General features: G+C 39.8%; 3 protein-coding genes across 3 annotated transcripts; 1 reads left to right on the forward strand and 2 right to left on the reverse strand.

The window, feature by feature from the left end:
* Positions 1-48: 48 nt before the first annotated feature.
* Positions 49-3657, reverse strand: LOC140780890 (U4/U6 small nuclear ribonucleoprotein PRP4-like protein). The gene is made up of 5 exons (XM_073126596.1): positions 2767-3657; positions 1081-1534; positions 750-947; positions 579-660; positions 49-463 (listed from the first exon to the last, which is right to left on the reverse strand). The coding sequence occupies exons 1-5, from the start codon at positions 3531-3533 to the stop codon at positions 369-371; spliced, it is 1596 nt and encodes a 531-aa protein (XP_072982697.1). The 5' UTR covers positions 3534-3657; the 3' UTR covers positions 49-368.
* A 361-nt stretch (positions 3658-4018) lies between these two features.
* LOC140781882 (beta-adaptin-like protein C) lies at positions 4019-12586 on the reverse strand. Its single transcript, XM_073128166.1, has 15 exons — positions 12433-12586; positions 10961-11158; positions 10002-10115; positions 9462-9712; positions 9100-9235; positions 8421-8600; positions 8243-8335; positions 6743-6954; positions 6576-6639; positions 6312-6491; positions 5728-5820; positions 5246-5643; positions 4972-5161; positions 4691-4894; positions 4019-4569 (listed from the first exon to the last, which is right to left on the reverse strand). Exons 1-15 carry the CDS (start codon positions 12517-12519, stop codon positions 4276-4278), a joined length of 2694 nt encoding a protein of 897 aa, XP_072984267.1. The 5' UTR covers positions 12520-12586; the 3' UTR covers positions 4019-4275.
* A 6298-nt stretch (positions 12587-18884) lies between these two features.
* Positions 18885-20050, forward strand: LOC140781983 (glucan endo-1,3-beta-glucosidase-like). Its single transcript, XM_073128297.1, has 2 exons — positions 18885-18957; positions 19074-20050. Exons 1-2 carry the CDS (start codon positions 18885-18887, stop codon positions 20048-20050), a joined length of 1050 nt encoding a protein of 349 aa, XP_072984398.1.
* The last annotated feature ends 3788 nt before the right edge of the window (positions 20051-23838 follow it).

Here is a 23838-nt window from a genome sequence, read left to right on the forward strand (position 1 = left end):
ATTCATCAAGATGAGTACAGAGATCATTTTATAATTTTCATCACGCAATTGTAAAAAGATTGATTTTGTAACGCAACGCAACGCAACGCAACGCAATACAAAATAAATCTTATGCTGAAATAAGAATCAACTTTCAGCTGTTGAAAAGAAGGTGACAAACAAAACGAGGTTGGGAGGAATAACAAAAAGGGCTAAAAAATTTCTTGAGGACCTGACCAGGAGTAGTGGGGTTAGACAAGCTATCTGAGAACTTTCAAATAATACAAGAAAAAAATAGAAAGGATAGGTGTTACAAGAATACATAAGAACTCATACAAAACCAAAAGTTGGAGATAATCCTTGAGCTGCCATATGGGGTGCATTTTGTATCAATCAGTGTCCATAGGTTTCTCCTTTCCATTGCCTCTGCTGGACCAGATCTTGATAGTACGGTCATGAGCAACAGTTGCTATATGCTGCCCATCTGCATACAATTTGTTATCAAAACATAAGGCTATCTGTGATTCATGCAGAGTTATATCCCAAAATAAACATTTGTGCATACAGTGAAACCAACATTAGAATAAGTAAAAACTTACCTCTACTTATATCCAAACTAGTAACCTTCGCTTCATGTCCAGCTAAGGTTTTAATAGGTTTGAAATCCTGAGCTGACCAAATCTGTGAGATAAGAACATCTTGCATATCAGAAATTACAGGATGAATTTTAAAGAAAGAAAATTTGAGACTCTGAAATCTAATAGGCATACTGCTGCTTTGGTATCATATGATGATGTTGCCAAGAAATATCCTTCTTCGGGCTCAAACTTCACTTGAGAAATTAGATGATTATGAGCTGGGATAGTATATATACTCTTTCTTTTTCTCAAGTCCCATATTCGACAAGTATTATCTTCACTGCCAGTCGCTAAGCGATAGCCACTAGGAGAGAAGCTAATTCCAAGGACCTATAACACAACATAAAAGCTGAAAACTTCAGCCGGAAGAATAAATTGCCATCTAGTATTAGGAAAAGCATACAAATTTGTGAATCAATTGGGTAACAAAGGAGAGCATTAAACATGAATTCTGTTAACTTACAGGTTTAACATGTCCCTCGAAAGCAAGAATACTTCTACCAGATCGTAGGTCCCATACACGAGCAAGAGCATCAAGACCGCATGACGCAGCTAAAGATCCATCAGGATGGAAACAAACTGCATACACACTTCTACTATGTCCCTCTTGGAGTAGCAATTCTGTTCCAGTATTAATGTCCCACAATCTCCACGTCTTGTCAAAGCTGGCAGTTCCAAGATACTTTCCAGATGGATGAAATGCAATGCGGCCAAGACGATCTAGATGACCATTAAATGATCTTAAAAGGGACCCATCTGTACTCCACAACTTCGCTGTTCTATCTGCTGATGCAGTTGCTAAACATTTATCCACCGGAGAGAATGCCACATCAGTTGCACGTTCTGTGTGACCCTTCAAGGTTGCGACCTTTGTTACTTGCGGCATGCTCCATATTTTAGTAATGCCACTCCAGGAACTAGAAAAAAGAAACAGAATTTTAATGGTTGACTTGATAAAGAACTAGATTTTTAAGATACCCATCATTGAAAAAAGAAAGAAATAATATCTCTACCATAATATGCAAATCAAGGATCTAAATGCCGGACTAGCCATTTGCATGTACATAACCAACAAGTTGCCAAAAAATAACAAAAAATTTGGCACAAACTGACACTAGAACATGGCACACAAGGCCGCTGCCACATCTCTTACGAGTGGCATTGACTCAGATTTGCCAAAAGAGAAAACTTTCTACCAGCAGATTGCATAGAACTCATACTGCACATGCCATTGAACCAGGGGTACAAAATTTCTTCAGCTCTTATTTATTGAGAAACATATTTATCTTGTTACAGTACCAGAGGACTATGATGGGGAAAGGGGCAAAGATGAGAAGCCAAAACAACTGATATTATCAATGGTTGCGGTTAACTGTGTATTTGACAAACAAATAACTAGCGTACAAGGTTGCTCCAGGAATAAATAGAAACTTATTACTAGAAAGAGTCACAAAAAGAGAACAAAATGGGAAGTTCATAAATGCATACTGGACAATATATTTTCAATCACACATCTTCCGACCCAAAAGGTGTAGCAAATGTGCTCAAATTCTAGGAAGAAAGTTTAGGTTTGATCTAGGCTTGTAATGATGAAAACGACCTATCTGAAACATCAGACAAATATGAGTAAACCTTGGTTGGAAATTACTTTGGTAGACTGGAACCCCAATAAACCTATGTATATTATAAGAAACTACGGCTAGGGGAATGGCATGGTAATTTTTTGTTCAATTCAAAAGGACAAGCAGAATATCGCTGGAAAGGATGCAGAAAGAGAAAGGCTTATGTGCCTGATGAGAAACCTATCAAGATTTATATTAAGATGTCATTTACTCAACGTTGTTTAGATTATTCAAAGCAGTTTTGAAGCTTCAGCAAAGAAATAGAAGACAAATGAACAACCTATAGGGCATACAACTTCTGAGCCCCTATGAAGTCATTTAAAGAGCATGGTATCAAAGATTAAGTCAGATGACAACAATCTCATACCAAAACTATTCTCATCTATGAAGGTCAATAATGACACTAATATTGAAGCATTAGATAAATCAATGGGTTGAAAAAATAGCTGAGACTATCAAAAGCAGACAGAAACTACCACAATTTCATATTAAAAAAAATTCACTTGAGCTCAAAGAAGTAAAAGTACCTGGTGGCCAGCAATGTCGCATCGTGCGAGAACGAACACCCAGACAGCGGCCTGTCATCCCCAATCTCACTGCAGTCGAGAACAAATTCTGCCGCCTGCTTCACGACAAACTCCGCCTCCGCCTCTTCATCCTCGTCAGGATCATCCCTCCTCCTCTTCGCCCTCTCAATCCTCGCCTTCGCACGTGCAAGCGAGTACCTTGCGATCTCCAACCTCGCATTTAGGAGCTCCTCCGTCCCCTCCGTATAAAACGGATACTGGATCTGTGCGTCTCCTCCCTCGTCGGCCGCGGCCGAATAAGCAGCTTGGTCGTCTTCGTCGTGGGCTTTGAGTAGGCGATCGAGCTGCCCCTCGGCGTCGAGGTGGACCATGAGGGAGCGGAGCCGGTCCCGCCGCTCCATTTCGCGCTCGCCGAAGAGGGTGACGGGCTCTCCGAGGCGGCGGAGGCGGGCGCGGACGGCGGAGTCGTTGGTGGGGACGGCCATGGCGTAGGCGCGCCGCTTCATGAGGAGCTCCTGGACGGCCTTCTCCTGGCGCTCGCGGGCGAGGCGGCTCTCCTCGGAGATCTCGTAGTCGTCAGCGCCGGGGGGGATGGAGCCCTCGCGGTCAGAATCTGAACCGGCGGTGGAGGCGCCGCGGGAGCGGAGGAGGAGGGCAGCAGCGGAGGGAGGAGGAGGTGGGATCGCGGCGATTGGGGGAGGGATGGGGATAGGGAGCGGCGTTGGGGTAGGGGTTAGGGTTTGGCTTTGGGGGTCGTCTTCTTCCATGGCTGCTTCGAGAGTGGACAAGGAGACGGTTAGGGTTTAGGGTCTTTGGAGTGGTGGTGGAGGTGGAAGAGGAGAGTGGAGTAAATAATAGTGCGGGAGACAGAAGAGAAAGGAGATTTGAGTTCCGTCGTGAAATATATTTTTTAGATATCCATTTATGATTTATTTATTTTCTCCTCTTTGTACAATTGTCTATTAATCTGCCATTCAATAGTTTGTCCCATTATCTTCTAATTTCATTTTCAATCTAATTTAACTAAAAGATAAATTAAAATTAGTGATATGTTATTAGGCATCATTTATAAAAGATCAAACAGTTCTTGAGAGAGAGAGAGAGAAGAGGAGGGTTAGGATTCATCCAAATCTCGTACTGTTAACCATGGCAGCTCAGGAACTGGAGGAAATTTTTGAAGCCATTTTGTCAGAAAAATCGCTTTCAAAGTAGAGCAGAAATTAAAACAAAATTAAGAAAAGATGCATCAATGTGGATTGAACTGAGTGCTGACAGATTGATTATTGTTTACATGAAGAGAAAATCTTGTTCAAAATAATCGACACAAATCGATGTCTTGTAAACAGTAGATTTTCTAGACGGATAGTAGAATATCCAATTTAAAGTATACAGATGCATCAAAACCGCTTTACCTAAAGATAACCCCACAAACAAGACACAGCTTCACAAAATTCACCAAATGAATGAAAGATCTTCCGTAAGATTTACATACTCATACTACAGTTGGCATCACTTAAGAAGCGTCTCCATGGCTTCAAACAAGAGAGGTGTCATTTCTGGGCTTGGTGTCTTAACAGCACATTTGATGCCTGGGATACCGACTGCAGCCGTAATCTCTATCAGGAATGGAATACCTCGTGGAATCTTGGCAGATAAATACATTACATCCTTATTTGCGTTTTTCCGCTTTGCTACAAAGAACACATTTGAAGCTGTCAAATGTTCGATAGTGGCGTCGACACTATGGATAGAGAGAGGCAAATCCTTTGCAACTTCGTTTGCATCAGGAAGGGATTTCCATGTCTGCAAGTGGACAAGGTGTTGGAAAGAACAGTGTGTCATGTTAGCCACACAATTGAAAAAACGATTTTATGCAAATAAGTAAATAGGAAAAGAAGAGGAACTAACTAGAGTAGTCACTTACCTCTAGAAAAGTTGCACGCTCCATCCTACCATCTTCCACAAAGAAAACATGAAATGAAAATTTATCATTGAAGTACCAGACTGGTTGTTGATTGTTTTTCACTGCGACCTGCAGTAGTGTGCTTGGTGGTCCAGGTGAGACATTCTGGAACAAAATCATAGGTAGAAGGGTTCTGGCTGATGCTCCAGGTTGCAGAGCTGGGACCTATATAGAATCAAACACTATCTCACTTCATTGCAATAGTATTATAACCTTCTAAAAGTTATATCGAAAACAATTACCTGTAGCGGTCCACCAGCAGCAAGACCAAATGTGTTTTTGTTGAATTGTATCATGAATCCATCTAGTACAATCTGTGAACTGTTTTCAAATGATATACTGTAAAAAATTTGACCATCACGACGAACAAGCTGTGCACTTATCTGTAGACCTTGACCAGTTGATGAAGGGAGTAATACAGGTAAAGGAGGCCTGCATCAAGTACTTGTAAGTCGAAGAATCAGGTACTGCTAAAATCGAAACATACAACGAGAATGTGAAAAATAAAAATCTCACCCTGAAGGTGTCATAGGTTGGTCAACAGGTACAATGGAATTGTCCAATCCAATTAAATCGCCAAGCAAATCTGGCACAGGTGAAGCAGGTGCAGGGGCTGTTGGTGCTGCCTGCATTGAAGAATGTGAAGCAGTGCTTGTCCTAGCAGAGGCAGCTGCATTATCAACTGCATGAGAAGGTGTCTCAGAATATGCTGTCTCACCACCATCAGGAAACTCTTCATCATCTGGTCTAGATGAAGCTGACTTAGTACGGGTTACAAATGAATCTGGAGGCTTATGATAAACAGAAGAAAGAGTAGCGATGTTTGCAAGGAGCTCATCAAGAAGTGAAGAATCTAGTAGGTTTGAATCATCACTGATGACTGGCTTTTCTGCCAGAACAACATCTTTTGCAGCCTGAAAGAAATCAATCATCATTAGTGACCCCCTTAACATGGAACTTACAAATTACAATATCAAACTTTAAAATGTTTAGTATACCTCAGGATCAGTAGAAAGAAGACGCCAGTATATGTATGCCCGATCACGCAGATCAGGATTGTCCGTTTCAACAGTGGCATTGTTAAGAACAGCCTACAGGATATTGATGATGTAAATTAGAACACAGAGAATTAGTTTTCAAGCTTACAGATGAACATTAAGAAAATGGTTATAAACAAGAATCATCCATGTAATGAGCAAAACAGTAAGAATTATATTGCTTCTACAACAACAAAAAAATCATTTTAAGATATAATGATATGTTCGACAAGAACTTTGGAGATTCGAATGAAGGCATCACTCTGAGGAAGACAATTTTCTTGTAGGTAAAAATGAGAAAATCTGGACATTATGAGGCTGATGGCAACACCATAAACCTAAAAGCTTCTGATACTTCTTCATGCTTCTTGTATAAAGTGTGAAATATCTTTTTGCACAATTATGCTCAATTTTCAAAAGCAGCCAAGCAGGCATATAGGGTGAAATTTAAATTTGATATAAAGATCGACTAAATCATTTTATTAGATCTGGGAGGATGAAAAGAATGAATAACATGGTTCAAATAAACAAATAAAGATCGCAACCTGAATCATCTGTTGTGGCCCTTCTGTTGGCTTCTTGAGAAATAATTTGACAGTTGCAGTGAGCAATTGAAGTTGTACTAATGCAGGCTCTTCTGGGAAACTTTCTAGAAAGCTTTCTAGGAGCTCATCAGCATTATCAATTCTTTCAGCATATTCCCCAATTATCCAGATCATTGATGCCTGAGAAAAGTAAAGAAGTTGGTCAGAAATGAAACTCAAGGGAGACAAACAATTTCTACTTTCTTGAGAAAACAAGCCCATTACCTTAGCCTCAGGCTCATCTAAAGTATCTAAGCTCTCACAAAGGGTGGCGATGATGGACTCATACCTGTAAATGAAAATTTTCGAAGAAATATAAGGTCCAGAGTCTCCAGAGTAATTGTTCTAATAAAGGAAGGCATGACATTGCACATGAAATGATCCAAACTCACGTGTTAGGGTAGCGCCTAAAGATATCCTTGATTACTATGATGGCCTCTTGCACTACATAGTTCACTTTGATCTTTATCAGCTCAAGCAAAACACTTATGCAACGTTCTGCAGCTCTCTCCAACTTAATGGCACATCGTCCAATTGCACGCACAGCCTTTCTAACAAAATCTACATCTACTTCTGTAGCATACTCTTTGAACTCCAACAGAACCTGGCAGGCAGTGTATTAGAGTCTGAAAAGGGATCTTTAGTGCCCAAAAGCTGCTAGCATCACCAGCAACCTTAATGTCAATGATCAAAGAAACAAAATTCAAGCTTTACAAAGCTAAAGGTACAACTTGATCATCAAATGGTTTACACCATCACTCAATGATTTATAGAATGTGACAAATCAAAGTAAAATAACAGCTTTGGACAAACTCTTAGAAACAAAGGTATGAGGCTTCAAGGCTGAGTAGTGTGTGATATTACCACCCCTTTATCCAAAAGGTGCTCTTGGTGGTGAGAAATTGGAATACATTATTCAATGCTTTTTAGAATTCGTCGAATCAAATAAAAACTGTAGGAGCGGAGAACCTCTTATTGACGAAGCAAGGTATGAGACAATGAAATGTACTATTCCTCCCACCAGATACACCATTACTTAAGAGGTGCTCTTGGTGTTGAAAAACTAAATACAAGTGATATGTAACATGACTGACAGGTGAAACAGAACAGTGATAAAATCAAAATCAAAATTATCCAGCAATGCTAGAGAAGAAATAAGTATATAGCAATAACTTATCCAAGATCAAGACTACAAATTCCAAAATAAAGGTTCATTGGAAAAGTATGTGTGATTGTGTGCACATGAATATGTGTAGGGTTATGCTACTAGGGGAGAGCAGAAGCATTTTGGTGGAGATGTTACATAGATGAAGTAACAAAACAAGCTGAGTTTTGGCTCAAAAGTAGTCCAAAGTCGACCTTGAACAGACTCAGTACCCTACATGGGAGTCACCTACGGCCATTTCCATGAGCACTGCCATGCAATCATTGTTACTATAGTGTAAAACAAAGAGAGAAGGGTCAAGAATGTTTACATAATCGACAGACTTTGAAACAAATGCCATCTTGAAGTAAATCCTCTATACTTAGGTGCCCAAGCCCAAACAAAGCAAAATCGTGAAAGACTGTTGATTGCCATGAAATCCACAAGGAAAATCAGCAAGTAGAATTATCTCCAACTACTGCAGTCTAGGATCATGCCACCTACAATCAGTCCTCTAAAGTTCCAACCTTCTAGGAGACAAAAAAAATTTTAGTTTTTTTACCGTACTTGAATGTTTACTACTTTATTTAGATTAGGTTATGCCCCTTTCACTGGATTATCTGGAAGGACTTGAAGCTAAGAAAATAAGGGGTCCAAAATTAAGTTTAAGATACTCCTACCACAATAAAGAACATTCAAAAATATGGCTGTACCTAAATTAAACCTTTACAAAGATATTACTATATACCTGATCTATGTTTCGATCTGAAGCAAGCTTTATCATAATTTCCAACTTCTCCATCTTCACATAAATTGGATCATTGTACTTGCAGAAGAAAACCTATTCAAGATTATCAATAGAAAATTTCAGAAACCACACAGCTCAAGAGGAACAAAAGGTCAATAAGAAATGCATACTCCATAACCTTAATCTCATGGGCAAGTATAGTAGGCCGCTTTTGTACAATAAGATTGATGTTTCGCAAGGCTACATACTGAATTTCAGGTTCTGCCGAAAGAAGAGTTACAAGAGGAGGGGCCATTTTTTTGCAAAGATTTCGGACAACATCAGTGCCCGTTATAAGTTCCATTTGCTGAAGAATCATCTGCAGAAAGAAAACAAATAAATCTACAAAGTACAGAAAGCAATGGAAGGATAAGTAATATCAAGACGCTGTCCAACAGATGATACATCAGAAGAAGATTGAAAGAAAAATCATGATTTGGAAAATAGTAGTGCATTTAACTCATTCCAAAAACCAAAAGCAATTCATAATTACAGTGGGTGAATTGAGAAAGAAAAAATAGTGATGCATAAATACAGAATGGTGACCTCTAAATCAACTAACAAATACCAGCAGGCTCCACATCAGGTGGAGGCCTTGGCTGGCTAAGTGAGACTAAAGATTGGTTAAAAGACAAAAACAATCTGTAATGCTACTCAAGATATATCTATCTCATCAAGGTTCAAAAATAAAAATAGTCAACATTATGCTAAACCAGTAATATACCAAAATAGTCCTTTTGCATTAAGAACTTTTTGCTATTCTTCATCCCGTTTTATTAATACTGTAATGCACAGAGATTCAGAGAAATGAATTATACCTTGACAGCAGAAAGAACAACTGCACAATTTGCATGTTGGAGACGTGGGGTAACTCGCTCCACTATATTTTCAGCTTCACGAGCATCAGCCGCTTTGTACCTTGATAAGGCATCCAGAATAAAGACCTGACCCCATCTGCGAAAAAAATGGGAGCAGCTTCATAATTGATCTAAATCATGTGGAACCAAAAAAAGAAGAAAAAGACAATATCTTGTGGAGTTGATTTCTACCAGTAGCAAATTCCAAAAGTATAGCATGCCAAAAGTGAAGCTCACAGAAAAGGTGCTATCATTAAATACTTGTACAAAAAGAAGTTGCTATAAAAGAACTAGCTAATTCATTCAAAAATGCAACAACTTACTCAGTACATTCATTCAGAGCAGCCAGAAGCTTTGAAAGTGTATGACTGGTGATCTCAAAGATTGGTTGTGTGCTATTCTCCTGGATTTCTGCAAGTGCTGCAACAGCATTTGCAACCACCATTGGATTGTTATCAGATATCAAGTCTTTGAGAGTCTCTAGGAATCCCCTATCTTCCACCAATTCAGCATTTATGTCATAAAGTTTAGCTACACAGATAGCCGCTGTTTTCCGAACATAGGGATCATCGTCCTGTACAGGTAAACTTGGTACTCAATTAAATAATTACATGAAGTCAGCATAAAAGGTGATGCAGGAAAAGGTACATGCTAAAAGGAAATGATTATATCCAACAAGGAAGAAAACTAGAGAGTAAGATATATCCACAGAAAAAGGAAGCAATAGAAATATAAAGACAAGATCACTGAGTAAGATATATACGAGGAGAGTCAAATATTGCATTAGAGATGGAAAAATTAAAGAGCAGAAAAAAAATAGACCCCAATAGATAATAGCTGAAGCAATAGAAATATATGGAGACCTTGAGACACCTCTGCAGGGGATCACATAGATACTCAGTGATCTTGTCGACACGGATGCACCCCATTGTCCTCACAGCTAAAGCACGAATCAACGGGTTGGGATCTTGGGAGTCCTGCATCAAAATAACAACATTTGAGTTTTAAGAAATACTTTGAAAAGCTTTATTTATTTTGTAAGACAATTGTTAGATGTACAAGAAGTTGCCAACTTAGACATTTAAGAACCTAGAGAACTGAAGATAATTTTACGCATGCACATCGCCTAATAATTCTTCTAAAAATTAGATTATAAAGGAAGAAAACAACTGTTTCTTCTTATAATTATATTAGAAGGTAAAGTTTGAAGACTTGATATATCATAATGCCCTTTAAAGAACATGGAGCTTGAAAGACATTCTGCATATATCCCTCAATTTGGCCATTTTTCTTTAAAATTAAATAAAATAAGTGCCAATAAGATTACAGTGGACCTCATCATAAGATGGATCAGCCTCTATTCACATATGAACTGCAAATATAGAAACCCTACACCTAAGGTAAACTTCATCTTCCTTGATATCATTTTCCAGAGTAAGCACTTCTTTTCTCCACAATAATGATTTCAGGTGTAGTTTATGTAGATAAATTTGCCCCTCTCCTGCTATCCCTTTTCCCACCACCTAAGATGAGATAAGAAAATTGAGATAATTTTGGTTGTGACATAAATTATGACATTTTTGGATCTGAAGAAATAGTGATAAACGGGGTTTGTCCTAGGAAACCCCCACCTTATCACACATCCAAATTGGCTAAAACCTTGAAAAATTTGTCAATTGGAATCTTATTTATTCCCCACCCCAAATTAAGATACTGTGATCTATTCTCACCACAAACTTTGGAAGTCAACAAGAAGTTACTGAGAGACAGCCTATTTCATCAGCTGCTTTAAATAATGACTGAAACCAAGTACATGTCTCACCTTCACAAATGTATTTACAGCAAGTATTGCCAGATCAGGTTGACTTTTAGCATAATTTATGAGATATAAATACACAAGCTTCTTCAACTCCAAGTTCTCTGTCTGCATACAGTTTACGACGTCTGTAAACAATGACGAAACATCTTTTCCAACAGTCATTGCAGCTATCACCTTCTTTACAGCATCTTTCTTTTTATCCTACAAAACAGATTAGCACATGTAAGTTGTACCATCCTAATATGAGATCAAAAGTGTGCAACAGATTGAAGCAATCTAAAGAAACAAATCAATAATTGCATCACAAAATACATGATTCACTAAACTTAATGTGTTACAGAATCACATTTTAGCATAAATATGTAGACACAGTGCTGCATAATGATTGTTTGCTACTTTGCTAAGGAAAAATTTTAGATTCTTTTTTCCAAATATGATATCTACCAATTATATGGAATAAGAATAGCTGAACATCATAATGAAGATGTCCTAACAGTAAAATGCTTCTCCTAATATTCTCTCAAAAAACATACTAGAGAGTTTGGTTAGTTGTTGCTATTCTAGTTACTGTAATGTGAGTACTGATTGACGCCAACTCCTATACTTAACCAAATAGTGGCCCACATTTTATTTCATATAATCAAGACTGCGAGCTAGCTTGTATAAATCAACTATAACATCCTAAACAAACAAAAGAAGTCTAAATTCAGAAGAAGAAAAAATGATAATACTCCTAGAGAATTTTGGTCTGCTAAAACACATGTATGATGCCTGGTTGTCAATATGAGTATGAATGCTCCAGCTCTTCTAAATATAGCAAGTATAAATGAATTTTTACTATGACTAAAATGTTATGAGCAGATATAAGAAATTAGGCATATGAATGCAGATGAGTGGGTACCAAAATACTTAGGTGTCAAATACTACAGTTATGTATGTAGATCTCAATCTTATCCCCCATCATCTCATAGTTAATTTCATCAAAATAGATTCCACGATAATATTTGTTGAGTTGCAGAGCCATACTATGAACTAAAGGAGTTTGCTGAATAGTATTATATATCTTCAGCTACAATAAACTTACAGCTGAAACAAACAAAACAGCTCAGACAAGAAAATCCAATTGAGAAATTATTCAAATGAACCTCTAAAGGGGAAAAGGTAATAAACATTTCCTAATAGAAAATATCTAATAATCAAACAAGATTTCTCCAAATGATGGTGAAATCTAATAAGAGACTAACATTACAACATGTCAGCCAATGCAAATCGACATCGTTCCATACCCACAAACTCAATTACTTGCAAGAATTCGAAGCAGATAGTTTACAACATAATTAATACCGTGAGATCTGTGAATAATATGCGTGTGAATCCGACGGGATCACTCAAGATCTGGGTTGGAAGGATCAAACCAAGATTCGAGCAGATCTAGAAGTAGAGCGAGGAGGAGAGGGAGAGAGAGGAAAAAAGACCTTGTACTGGGAATTGAGCTCCTCCTTGAGCTCAGGGATCTCTCCCTTCTTGGTGGTGGAGAAGTACTTGGAGTCGTGCCCGCTCATCCTTTGTGCCGTCGTCGCCGACGCGTCTCGCTCTCTCTCTTTTGCAACCCACCACCGATTTGGGAAGTGTATTTTTATCTCTCCTTTACTAATCTTATTGGTAACGGATGTGGATCCGTAGTTTCCGAGTTCCAACCCGACTCCAAATACTAATCGGTTGCGGTTTATAACCGCATCCACCCAACTCTATATAAACGTTATTTAGCAACTTCTGCTTACAACGCTCTTTCTTCTCTCCGATCGAGCTCTCTCTCTTCATTCCTTCCTTCCTTCCTTTCTTCCATAATGCACGGAGGAAGGCCTCCATCCGTTGAAGCTAGCCTTCCTTGCGGATTCAGATTCAACCCCACCGACGCGGAGCTCATCGACCACTATCTCCGCAACTGGGTCAGAAACGAAGCTCTTCCTTGCAGCGACGCCGTCGTTGGCGCCGAGGTGTACTCCACGGAGCCATGGAATCTAGTCGGCGAGGATGAGGAGATGGGCTACTTCTTCTCGCACCGAACGCACCAGCGTCAGAAGTCCGCCTACGTGAGCCGCCGCGCGGGTTCCGGCACCTGGTTTCCTGAAAAGAAGAATCCGGTGATCGAAGAAATAAACGGTCGTGTTATTGGGTACAAACAGATGCTTTGCTTTTGCCTCTCTGAGGAGGATACCGATCGACCTAACAAGAAGAGGAAGAAGAGCACCGGGTGGGTCATGTACGAATACGAGCTTCCTTCTGGCACAACCCGGCAGGTATGGATTTCAAAATTTTATTTCTTAAAATTTTTTTATCCTTACCTTCTTTTCTGCATGCAGTTGAATTTATAATTACTGGATAATGTTTGCATGCAGCATATTGAACCAGTGCTGTGTTTGATTAAGAAGAGTGCTCAGGCGATTTCGTCCAGCAGAAAAAGACCTCGGGATCAAACACCGAGTCTTGGCTTCCCTGCAGAGGCTTCAGACACTAAACCGGCCGCTTCTACCGCGGACATCCACATTGACGCCGCCGACTTCGCGAATATGGTGTGCGTTCTTCGACGGCTTCTAGAGACATCTACGCCGCCGACTTCGCGAATATGGTGTGTTCTCCGACGGCTTTGATCACTTCGGAGAAGTGCAGCACTGAATACCAAATATCGACGCCGATATCAATTATGGAGCCAGTGCCCGTGCCGACGACTTCTACTAGAGACATTTACGCCGCCGCCGACATCGAGTGCAGCACGGAGTGTGGCATGACGACGCCGGCATTGCCTCCGGCACCATCCACGGAGGCAGCATTGCCGCTCGAATCCTCTGCGGACCATGAATTCGTCGATGACGGCTACGACTTCGAGGCAGCGGAGTTTGAGGCCTTTCTGAATGCCACTTTGTTGGAGGATTTAGACGAGAATTCACTCGAGCACGCCAAGTCGGGCGACGTCGGCCCCGCCAATAATACCACCGGCGGAAGTAGTTGGAATCCGACGGTCTCGGAAACTGGGGATCAGCTCAACAATGTCGATAGCACTAATCCGCCTACTTGCGATGGAGGAGGAGGAGTCTTTGGTTCCACGACCTCAATTATCGATCCTTTTAAATGGTACGGCGGGCAGAACTCTCCTTGTTGGAGTGATGGAGTCTGATAGAATGATTAATAGAGTTGTTTATATATATATATATATATATATATATATATATATGGACTTTACTTGCATTCATGTTGTCGTAAAGCTGTTTGTTAATTAGTTTGTCAAGATTAATTTGTGACAAAGTAATTAATCAGACAACAATTTTTGGACCGTGCTGTTATAAAATCATTTGTTCAATTTAACGTTACCTGAAGCAATGTCGTTAAAAAAAAACTTGTATTCTTTATGCATGCATGTCTAAAGACATTCTTAATTTATCTACCTAGATATTGGGTTAGGGAATTAATTAACTAACACTGTGCCTTAGCCCGAATCACACCGTACCTAACCCAATTCATCCAATTTATTTTTTCAAAACTAAATACTCGTGCCATTTAACTATTTAACTAATAAATATATGCTAATTCTTCTATCTATATAGTGCTACTATAAAATATCTGCTGCGATTTTTCATTTCACACCCTACATAGCATGTTTTTTTTTTTAATTCATACCTATCTTTTCACTAAATCATGCGCGTACACAATTACACTAATGACAAATATAAACATACGATCATTCGGTAATTAATTTCTCCCTAGCTATATATATGGCAAACATGCATAAAATTAATTTCAACGATCGAGACTAGAAAAGTGGAGTGCGTACAAGCAAACATGCATAAAATTAAACTTAGATTTCCAAAACAAATATCTTTCTCGGTACCTCTCTAAAATTAAGGAGGCCATTAATGACCTGTTATATATAAGATGCATCAATTAATCTGACTAAGTACACTTTCGTAGAGCTAATTAATTTCTCCCTCGCTATATATATGGCTAGGCAAACTAGTACTGTTGCTTCCTCATTGCTTCTGGGAGTTTTAGTTGCAATCCCAATAATTAGTTCTACCTCTAAGGCTCTAAAGGCATTAATTACAGCCATGAGACGATCTACGCACCATCCAAACGGCGTTCTCGAAGCCCTGAGATTGAGGCACCAACAACATCCATCTCACCGTTCCTTCGCCGCTGCCAACCGCATGGGTGAAGAGGTACGTCCAAACCTACCTCGCCGGCCAGCGTCCAAGACAAGTTCAAGGTCTCAACGGCAGTCTCTTCGGAAAAAAATATATATTATTAACTAAGAAAAATGTATGAAAAGTATAATTAGGATAGTTTTATTTTAGTACTTAGTTAACTCTAATAAATATTCATGCAAAAAATAAGAATTTCTTTTTAAAAAAATATAAATGCAAGATCTGTAGATTGTAAAGTGTAGGCATATAAATATCAACTTTAGAGAAGTTAAATAAGATATTTTTGAATAGTACATATGAAAAAAAAAATGGATAATTTATTTTCAATCATCATTTTCTACGAATAATCTCCTGAATATTTTTTTATATACAATGACCTCCTAAATTTTTAGTTTTCATACATAATGATCCCCTAACCCCGCCCACGCCCACCCCGACTTAGTGTAGAAACACATCGACATGTAGATTACAAAATTGAGAACCATTTTAAACTGCGTTGAGGCAAAATTAAATTTTGTTGATTCCTTGCTTGCAACTGCATTGCTTTTTGCTGCTATTTGCTATGTTTAATCAGAATCATAAGGAGCAGAGCTAAACTGAGGATTGTTCTTATTTAATTGCTTAAATACCTTCCTAATTATTTTTTAATAAATATAAGATTATTTCTCACAAATTTAATATAAAAAGGACAAATGTGTCATTAGCTAAGAGAAATGTTTAAATTTTAATGGTATTAAGGAATATCCATGTAAAAAATAAAGATTTTAAAATGCATAAATATAAGAACTGTTTGTATTAAAGGGTATATAGACATGATCATCGGGTCGGCCACGCCAGGTTCGGGCCGGGCTTTTCGGGCCAACCGAGCTTAAGTATTTGTTCATAGCACGACCCATCAATCACTCGTGCCGGGCTAGAATAGTCTAACCCGTTACCGCCCGTCAGCCCGTGAGAGATCGAGCTAGCCGGTCGGGCCAACTCGACCCACCAATCATTAGGCCCAACCCACATTTTAGCTATTTTTAGAATTTTTTACTATTAGCTTATTTTTTAAATATTTATGTTCATCTATTTAAAAAAATTATAATAAATTAAAAAAATTAAATGCAAAGAGCTAGCCCGTGCCGCTCATGAATAGTTCGGGCTCGGACCGGGCCAGGCCTAAACCGGATCCGGGCCTAAACCGGGTCCGGGTCGAGCTTAGCTCGGTCCAAACCGGGCCAAGTCGGGTCGGGCACGAGCCAGCTGGGCCGTTTGATCACGTCTAGGAATACATATAAAAATAAAACCTAGAGATGTAGACAAACAAATAAAGTATTTTTGAAGGGTATATATTAAAAAAAACACCCTATCACAAAATTCCATCAATTGAGCAGAAACAAATCGATATATAGATCAGAAAATTGAGGACAGTTTTAAAGGCAGTACATCATATCATCTTGATTTCCAACTACTGGTCATAATTTTGATTTTCGAACATAGAACATAAGTATTTCCATCTCTCTCAACAGCGTTAAATCATGGCTAAGACTAAAATTTGCTGATTCTTTGCCTACAATTGCATCGTTTTTTGCAGTTATTGTAACCATTCAAACTTATTTCATTTTCTGTCTCTTCTAATATCACTACATTTCAAGGGTAGACCTCATCGTCACCCGCTAAGATTGCTTTTGTAATGCCGAGAAAATTGAGAGATTGATCTCTGGAGCAACTCCCTCACTCTAGACTCAAGAATTCACTTTCCCGTGTGAGCATTCGGTAGTCTAGAATTTCCGCTATGAGTATCAGCTCACTCTATGATGGCGGAGGTGCAACCCTAAAGATTAACACTGTTCTCTCCTAAACTTTTAATTAGACGGTAAATGTAAATATAGGTAAGCCGAATGGCTTAAATAATTCCACTTATTTTAAATCAATATGTATTTATAGAGAAAGTTCAAAAAGGGTAAGATAATTTTTATTCCAACTAGCTAGTAATATTTTCTGAGATAAAAAGGCATGAAATTTTTTAGCTATAGACCAAAAAAAATCACTAGTTGTAACTTAGTCAAATATTAGCTAGCGAATTATGGTCTCAATAAAGATATGATCAATTTGTAAGACAAGAAATATGAGCTATTTATGAGGTAAGTGTGACAACAGTTGGTCATACGTAGGGGTGTAAACGAGCCGAGCCTGAGCGAGCCGGCTCTGGCTCAGGCTCGGCTCGAAATTAGTTTCGAGCCTCACAATGTTGCTCAGGCTCGGCTCAGCTCAACCCGAGCCGAGCTCGAGCTGAGCCTAACCGAGCCCGAGCCGAGCCCGAGCAAAGCTCGAGCTCGATTAGAGGATGAGGCGGTGGCGACGTGGGCGGTTGCGACGTGGGCGGTGGCGACGTGGGCGGCGGCTTGCCGAAGGAGTCGGAGACGAAGGAGGAGGACGACGATGGAGGAGGAGGACGACGACGGAGGAGGAGGACGACGATGGAGGAGGAGGACGACGACGGAGGAAGGTGTGGCGCCGTGGTGGTGGCTTGCCGTCGTTGCCGATGGAGACCGACGGGGAGGGAAGAGTGAAGGTGATCGGGTGGATGAGGGTGAGAGTGAAGGTGAGGGTGGGGGAATTGATGATGGGGAAGGTGATGTGATGGGAGAGGTGAAGTAATTAATGAGGGTGGGGTAGGTGAGGATAGGTGAGGGTGGGGAAGGTGAGGATGAGAATGAGTTAGTGAGGGACACGTGGCAATATTTCCTTATGCCACGTGTCCTTAGTCGTAGGGACTCAGGCTATCGAGCCTATCGAGCCGAGCCTGAGCGAGCCGGCTCCGGCTCAGGCTCGGCTCGATATTAATTTCGAGCCTATTATAATGGCTCGGGCTCGGCTCAGCTCTGATCGAGTCGAGCCGGACTCGAGCTTCACCCGAGCCGAGCCCGAGCCGAGCCCGAGCTGCTCGTCAAGCCTGACTGCCCTAGTCATACGTATCTTGATTACATAGTTTGGTTGTGCCTACAACAACATATATTTCATGTTAAAATACTCTTGTAGAATTAACAAGAAAGCGTCGTAGAAGACTTAGACCAAGCTTAATTATGTTTGTGGGAAGCAAACCTATAATTAATCCGTTGTCTATATAGATACCGTTGTCTATATAGATACCTTTGTCTATATAGATTTCAAACATTAATTAGTTAAATCAAAAAAGGAATATTTCAATCAATATTTAAATTGATACGTCTTAATTTTAGTACGTAGGATTATATCTTTCTTCTATTACCAAAATTAAATCCTCTATACTATATATATAGAGAAAGAAAGAGAGAGCTTCTCTCTTCAATAAGCACGCATCACATGCTAATTTGGCTTTAATCTCTACGCATGAACTAAATCCTTCATATATCATTAATTAACTTAATATATATATATATATATAGTCGTCGTATAAAACAATGACATATAATTAAGAATTCCTATAACGTGGTGGGTGGGGGACTAGAATATTAATCAATACTGTAGCCTGTAGGTTGGTAAATGAAACAACGGACGGACGTCACAAGGCATACGTACTGATGACCACGTACGTTCTAATGGACGGAGAAATGGATCTACCTCCAGACCTCTCTATATAAGGAGGTCGTTAATTGGTATAAGATGCATCAAAAAATTTTGAGTAACGTACATAGATCTTTCATAAATATATATATACATACATAGAGAGAGAGAGAAAGAGAGAAAGCATATATAATTTCTCCATGGCTTTGGTTGCAATCCAGTTGCTTCTTGGAGTGCTTCTTCTTCTTCTTCTTCTTGCTGCAATCCCAACAAGTCTTCCTCTCTAGATCTCTTCTTATATATCCATATTTTTCTGTTAAATGTTTATATGTGTTTGTTGTACGTACCAGTACTAATATATATGCCATGCATGCATGATCAATCAACAGATGTGCACTCAATTGGTGTTTGCTATGGAATGCTTGGTGACAACCTTCCTCAACCTAGTGAAGTTATAAAGATGTACCAATCAAACGGCATCACGGCAATGAGGATCTACGGTCCAAACAAGGATGTTCTCGAAGCCCTAAGAGGCACGGACATCCAAGTCATGGTCGGCGTCCCCAACCAGGATCTCCGCTCTTTCGCCTCCGACCCATCCGCCGCCGTTAGCTGGGTGGAGACGAACGTTCTACCCTATAGCGACGTTTCCTTCCGGTACATTGCCGTCGGCAACGAGGTCATCAGCAATGCCGAACCAACGGCGCGCGCGGACGAGCCGTACGTGCTTCCCGCCATGGAGAACGTCTACGCCGCGCTGTCATCGGTCGACCTACATCGCCAGATCAAGGTTTCGACGGCAGTTTTTCAGCGCGTTCTTGGTAAATCTTTTCCCCCCTCGGTGACGGAATTCTCTTCTGAGGCAGCAGCATACATGGTACCAATTGTGAAATTCTTGGCCGACAAAGGTGCACCGCTGCTAGCAAATGTGTACACCTACTTCCCCTATATATACGCAAAAGGACAAATCGACATCGGGTATGCCTTGTTCAAACCTGAGAGTCCTGTGGTGGTCTATGACGAACAGTATCAGTATCATAATTTATTTGACGCCTCTGTCGACGCGTTCTACGCGGCGTTGGAGAAGGTCGGCGGGGGGAACGTGGAGGTGGTCGTGACTGAGAGCGGCTGGCCGTCGAAAGGCGACGACGCCGCGACGCTTGATAACGCCGGTACTTACGTACAGAATTTGGTTCGTCATGTTGGTAGTAATGGGACGCCGAGGAGGCCTGGAAAGACCATCGAGGCCTACATATTTGCTATGTTTAATGAGAACCAGAAGGGGAAACCCGAAGAGGAAACAGAGAGAAACTTTGGGCTGTTTTACCCTGACCAGAGTCCTGTCTACCCAATCAACTTCAACTAAACAAGTACTACTACAAGACCAGGGAATGAATGAATAAATAAATAAGTGATCATCAGACACATTGGATCAATAATCTTCCTTCCTTCCTTCCTTCCTTCCATCTCATAAATCCTATATGTATATATGTACGTGGATCAAATAAAGTAGCTGGCATGCATGCATGTATGCTACGTAGTACGTGAAGAATACAATTTTATATTATGTCTCCACTCAGCTACCTCCTCCCTCCCTTAGTCCCTTCCATTAAATTTGCTTTTAGTGTGAGATTCATATAATAAATCAATATCAAACCGATTGAAATTTGTCTATGTGCTTTACGATCTCAAAGTAATTCATCTAGCTATTATTTAATCCAAGAGAAAAGTAAGAAAATTAATTCTCATGCATCCTTTCCACTTCCACAAAATAAATAAAAAATACTCTCATCTGCTAATTTAATGTCTATATATATATATAGCTTCTTTAATTAATATTCAACAAGCAACATTGATGTGCTAATTTAATTGGCTTTTGATTTTTTTTTTCGATTCCTTAATTAGATCGGGCTCAAGATCTCTAATATGTTAATGGGCTATTATTAGTCCAGAGTAATCAAAATAACTATATGTTAATTTTACAAATCACATCTTATAACATATCAATTTTATGATTCACACCTCTTCTTTGAAGATTTTATAACACAATCATATATTTTGCCTATAATTTTTATTTAACACTGTGATATTACTTTAACCAATTAACATTAACCTTATTGTATCATTTATATAAATATACTTATTAAATTACTAAAATACCCCAATCACCACTCCCCTCATTTCTACAACTAGATTGTAAATTATTTATTATATTATAATAAAAATATTTTTTTATTGGTATTATTCTATTTAGTTAACGGTATGTTAAGGGTTGAACTTGAGTGAGCTGGGCCGAGCTCGGCTCGAGCTCGAGTTCAATTCGAGTTGGAAAACCTTTTTAGTGCCAGATATTTTAAAAGGACATAGAAGGGGAAAAGCGTCGTATTATTTACTAATAATTTAGTAGACAGGACGACACTGAGGTGAATGGTAGTAACATGCAGAGGCTTCGCTATAAAGCCTTTTCTTCCTTCCAAAATCCTTTTTGAAACCATAGCACCTTGCAAATTCCATCTCTTTCCGAACTCGCCGCGCTGCCTTGTCCCCAATTCCCCTTTCCATGGATCAATTCGATCGTACCGCACTTCTGCCCACTACCCATTTGATCAAATGGCTCTTAGAGCTAGTTTCGTCATACACAGCCTTAAACTCCTCAAAAATGCAGCAGGTGGCCCAAATCTTGTCTCTTCCATTCATTGCCTGTCACTTAAAACTGATGCGATATCAGAGCTTCCTGTACATACTTCGCTCGTTACAGCTTACGCTAGAGTTTGTGATGTAGATTCATCTCTCAGTCTCTTTGATGAGAGTGTTGCCCAGGATGTGATCTCTTGGAACGCCATCATCAATGCGTTTGTCCTCAATTGCCATTTCCACACCTCTCTGATGCTTTTCGAGCAAATGGTAAAAGAGTTTGGCGAATTTGATTCCGCGACGCTGGTGACTGTGCTGTCGGCTGCGTCTCGTACTCGTAACTGGAAGCATGGGATGATACTCCATGGCACTATCATAAAAAGATGCTTCAACTCGGATACAAGCCTCTGTAATGCTCTCATTGATATGTATGCCAAGTGTGGTGACTTAGGCTCTTCAGAGCTTGCGTTTGAGAGGATACAAAATAAAGACACTAGTTCATGGAATTGTATGATCAATGGAAGCCTCTTGAATGGACATGCTGAAGGAGCATTTCTTTACTTTAGGGAAATGATTCGTTCGATTAATCGGGCAGATGAAGTGAGCCTATCTTGTGTTACTTCAGCTTGCTCTTCTTTAGATTGTCCCTTTGATTTTGGGGAATCAGTCCATGGTTGGATAATCAAGTTGGGTTATGAGGGAACATGTACTTCTGTTCCAAATTCTCTAATATCATTCTATTCTCAGTGTGGTGATGTAGATGCTGCGGAGAAGGTGTTTATAGGTCTTTCTGAGAAGAACGTTGTTTCATGGAATGCAATGATCAATGGATTGATAGAAAATGGAAGAGCTGATGAAGCACTTCTGTACTTCCAGAAGATGCAGTTAACAAGGGCAGCTCAGCCTGATACTTTGGTAACAATAATTCCAGTTTGTGGTGAGCTTTACCTACTTCGTCAAGGGAAATCACTCCATGGATATACTATTCGGCAGGAGCTACAGTCTTTAGATATTTCAGTAGGAAACAGCTTGCTTGGTATGTACTTAGAATGTGATGATCCTACATCTGCAGACCATCTGTTCAGGACTATGCCTAGTAGGGACTTAATCTCATGGAACACGATGATCTCTGGCTACTCAAGAACTGATTCATTCAAAGAGGAATCCCGGATTATGTTCTCTGAATTGCTTCGTATAGGTCTTCGATGTAGCTTGGCTAGTCTTTTGGCTATTCTACCTTCATGCACTTGCCCAGAAGATCTAATTTTTGGCAAAGCAGTTCACTGTTTGAAGCTTAAGTATGGGTTTTCAAGTAGTGTATCGGCTGTCAATGCTCTCATGCACATGTATATGTGCTGCGGTGATCTGAGAGCTTCATTATTTCTATTAAAAGACTTTAGGCCTGTTTCAGATGTTGTTTCATGGAACACCATCATAGTCGGCTGCATTCAGAATGGGTACCTCAGGGATGCATTGCAAGCCTTTGTCTTTATGCGCTCGTCTCTTCCTATCAATCCTGATGCTATTACATTTGTAAATTCTTTATCAGCATGTGGAAATCTTAAATTGCTCCTCTTTGGCAAATGTATGCATGGGTTGGCAATGAAGTATTTGATGCTGTTCAATGTCAGGGTGAGGAATGCCCTGATTAATATGTACTTCCAATGTGGGGACATCAAGCATGCAGAGTCAGTGTTCCATATGAATGGAGATAGAAATTTGTGTTCCTGGAATTGCATGATTTCAGGTTTTGTACAGAATGAGCAAGGCGACAGAGCTTTAGAAACATACCGTCATATGGAAGATTATTTTCCTAATGAGATCTCCATTGTTGGCATTCTTTGTGCTTGTTCTCAATTAGGATTTTTCAGACACGGTAAGGAAATTAATGGGTATGTATTCAGGCTTGGACTACAAACAAATGCTTTTATATCAACTTCACTAATTGATATGTATAGCAAGTGCGGGATGTTGAACATCGCTATACGAGTATTTCGACATTCTGCAGAAAAATCCATTGCTTCCTGGAACTCCATGATATCAGCCTATGGTTTCCATGGGCATGGTGGAAAAGCCATTGAGCTTTTCTGGGAGATGTCTGATGTGGGTGTTAAAGCTACTAAGGGCACTTTCGTTGCTCTTTTATCAGCTTGCAGCCACTCTGGACTGGTTGATGAAGGATGGAGACATTACAATCTCATGGCAGAAAAGTTCGCAATTAAGCCAACTGCTGAGCACCATGTTTGCATGGTTGACATGCTTGGCCGCGCCGGAAGGCTTAAAGAGGCTTATGAATTTGTTCAAAAACTGTGTGTTAAACCAGATCATGGAGTTTGGGGAGCTCTACTGAGTGCTTGCAATGACTATACTGATCTTGATACTGGAAAATTCATTGCAAAACATTTGTTTCGCTTGGAACCTGAAAATACAGGTTATTATGTCACACTTTCTAACTTGTATGCTTATCATGGAATGTGGACAGATGCAATAAGAATTAGAAGCATGATTCAAGATAAAGGA

Source organism: Typha latifolia, chromosome 2 (genome assembly GCF_019914945.1).
Source record: "Typha latifolia isolate L0001 chromosome 2, TyphaL0001v2, whole genome shotgun sequence".
NCBI lineage: Eukaryota > Viridiplantae > Streptophyta > Magnoliopsida > Poales > Typhaceae > Typha > Typha latifolia.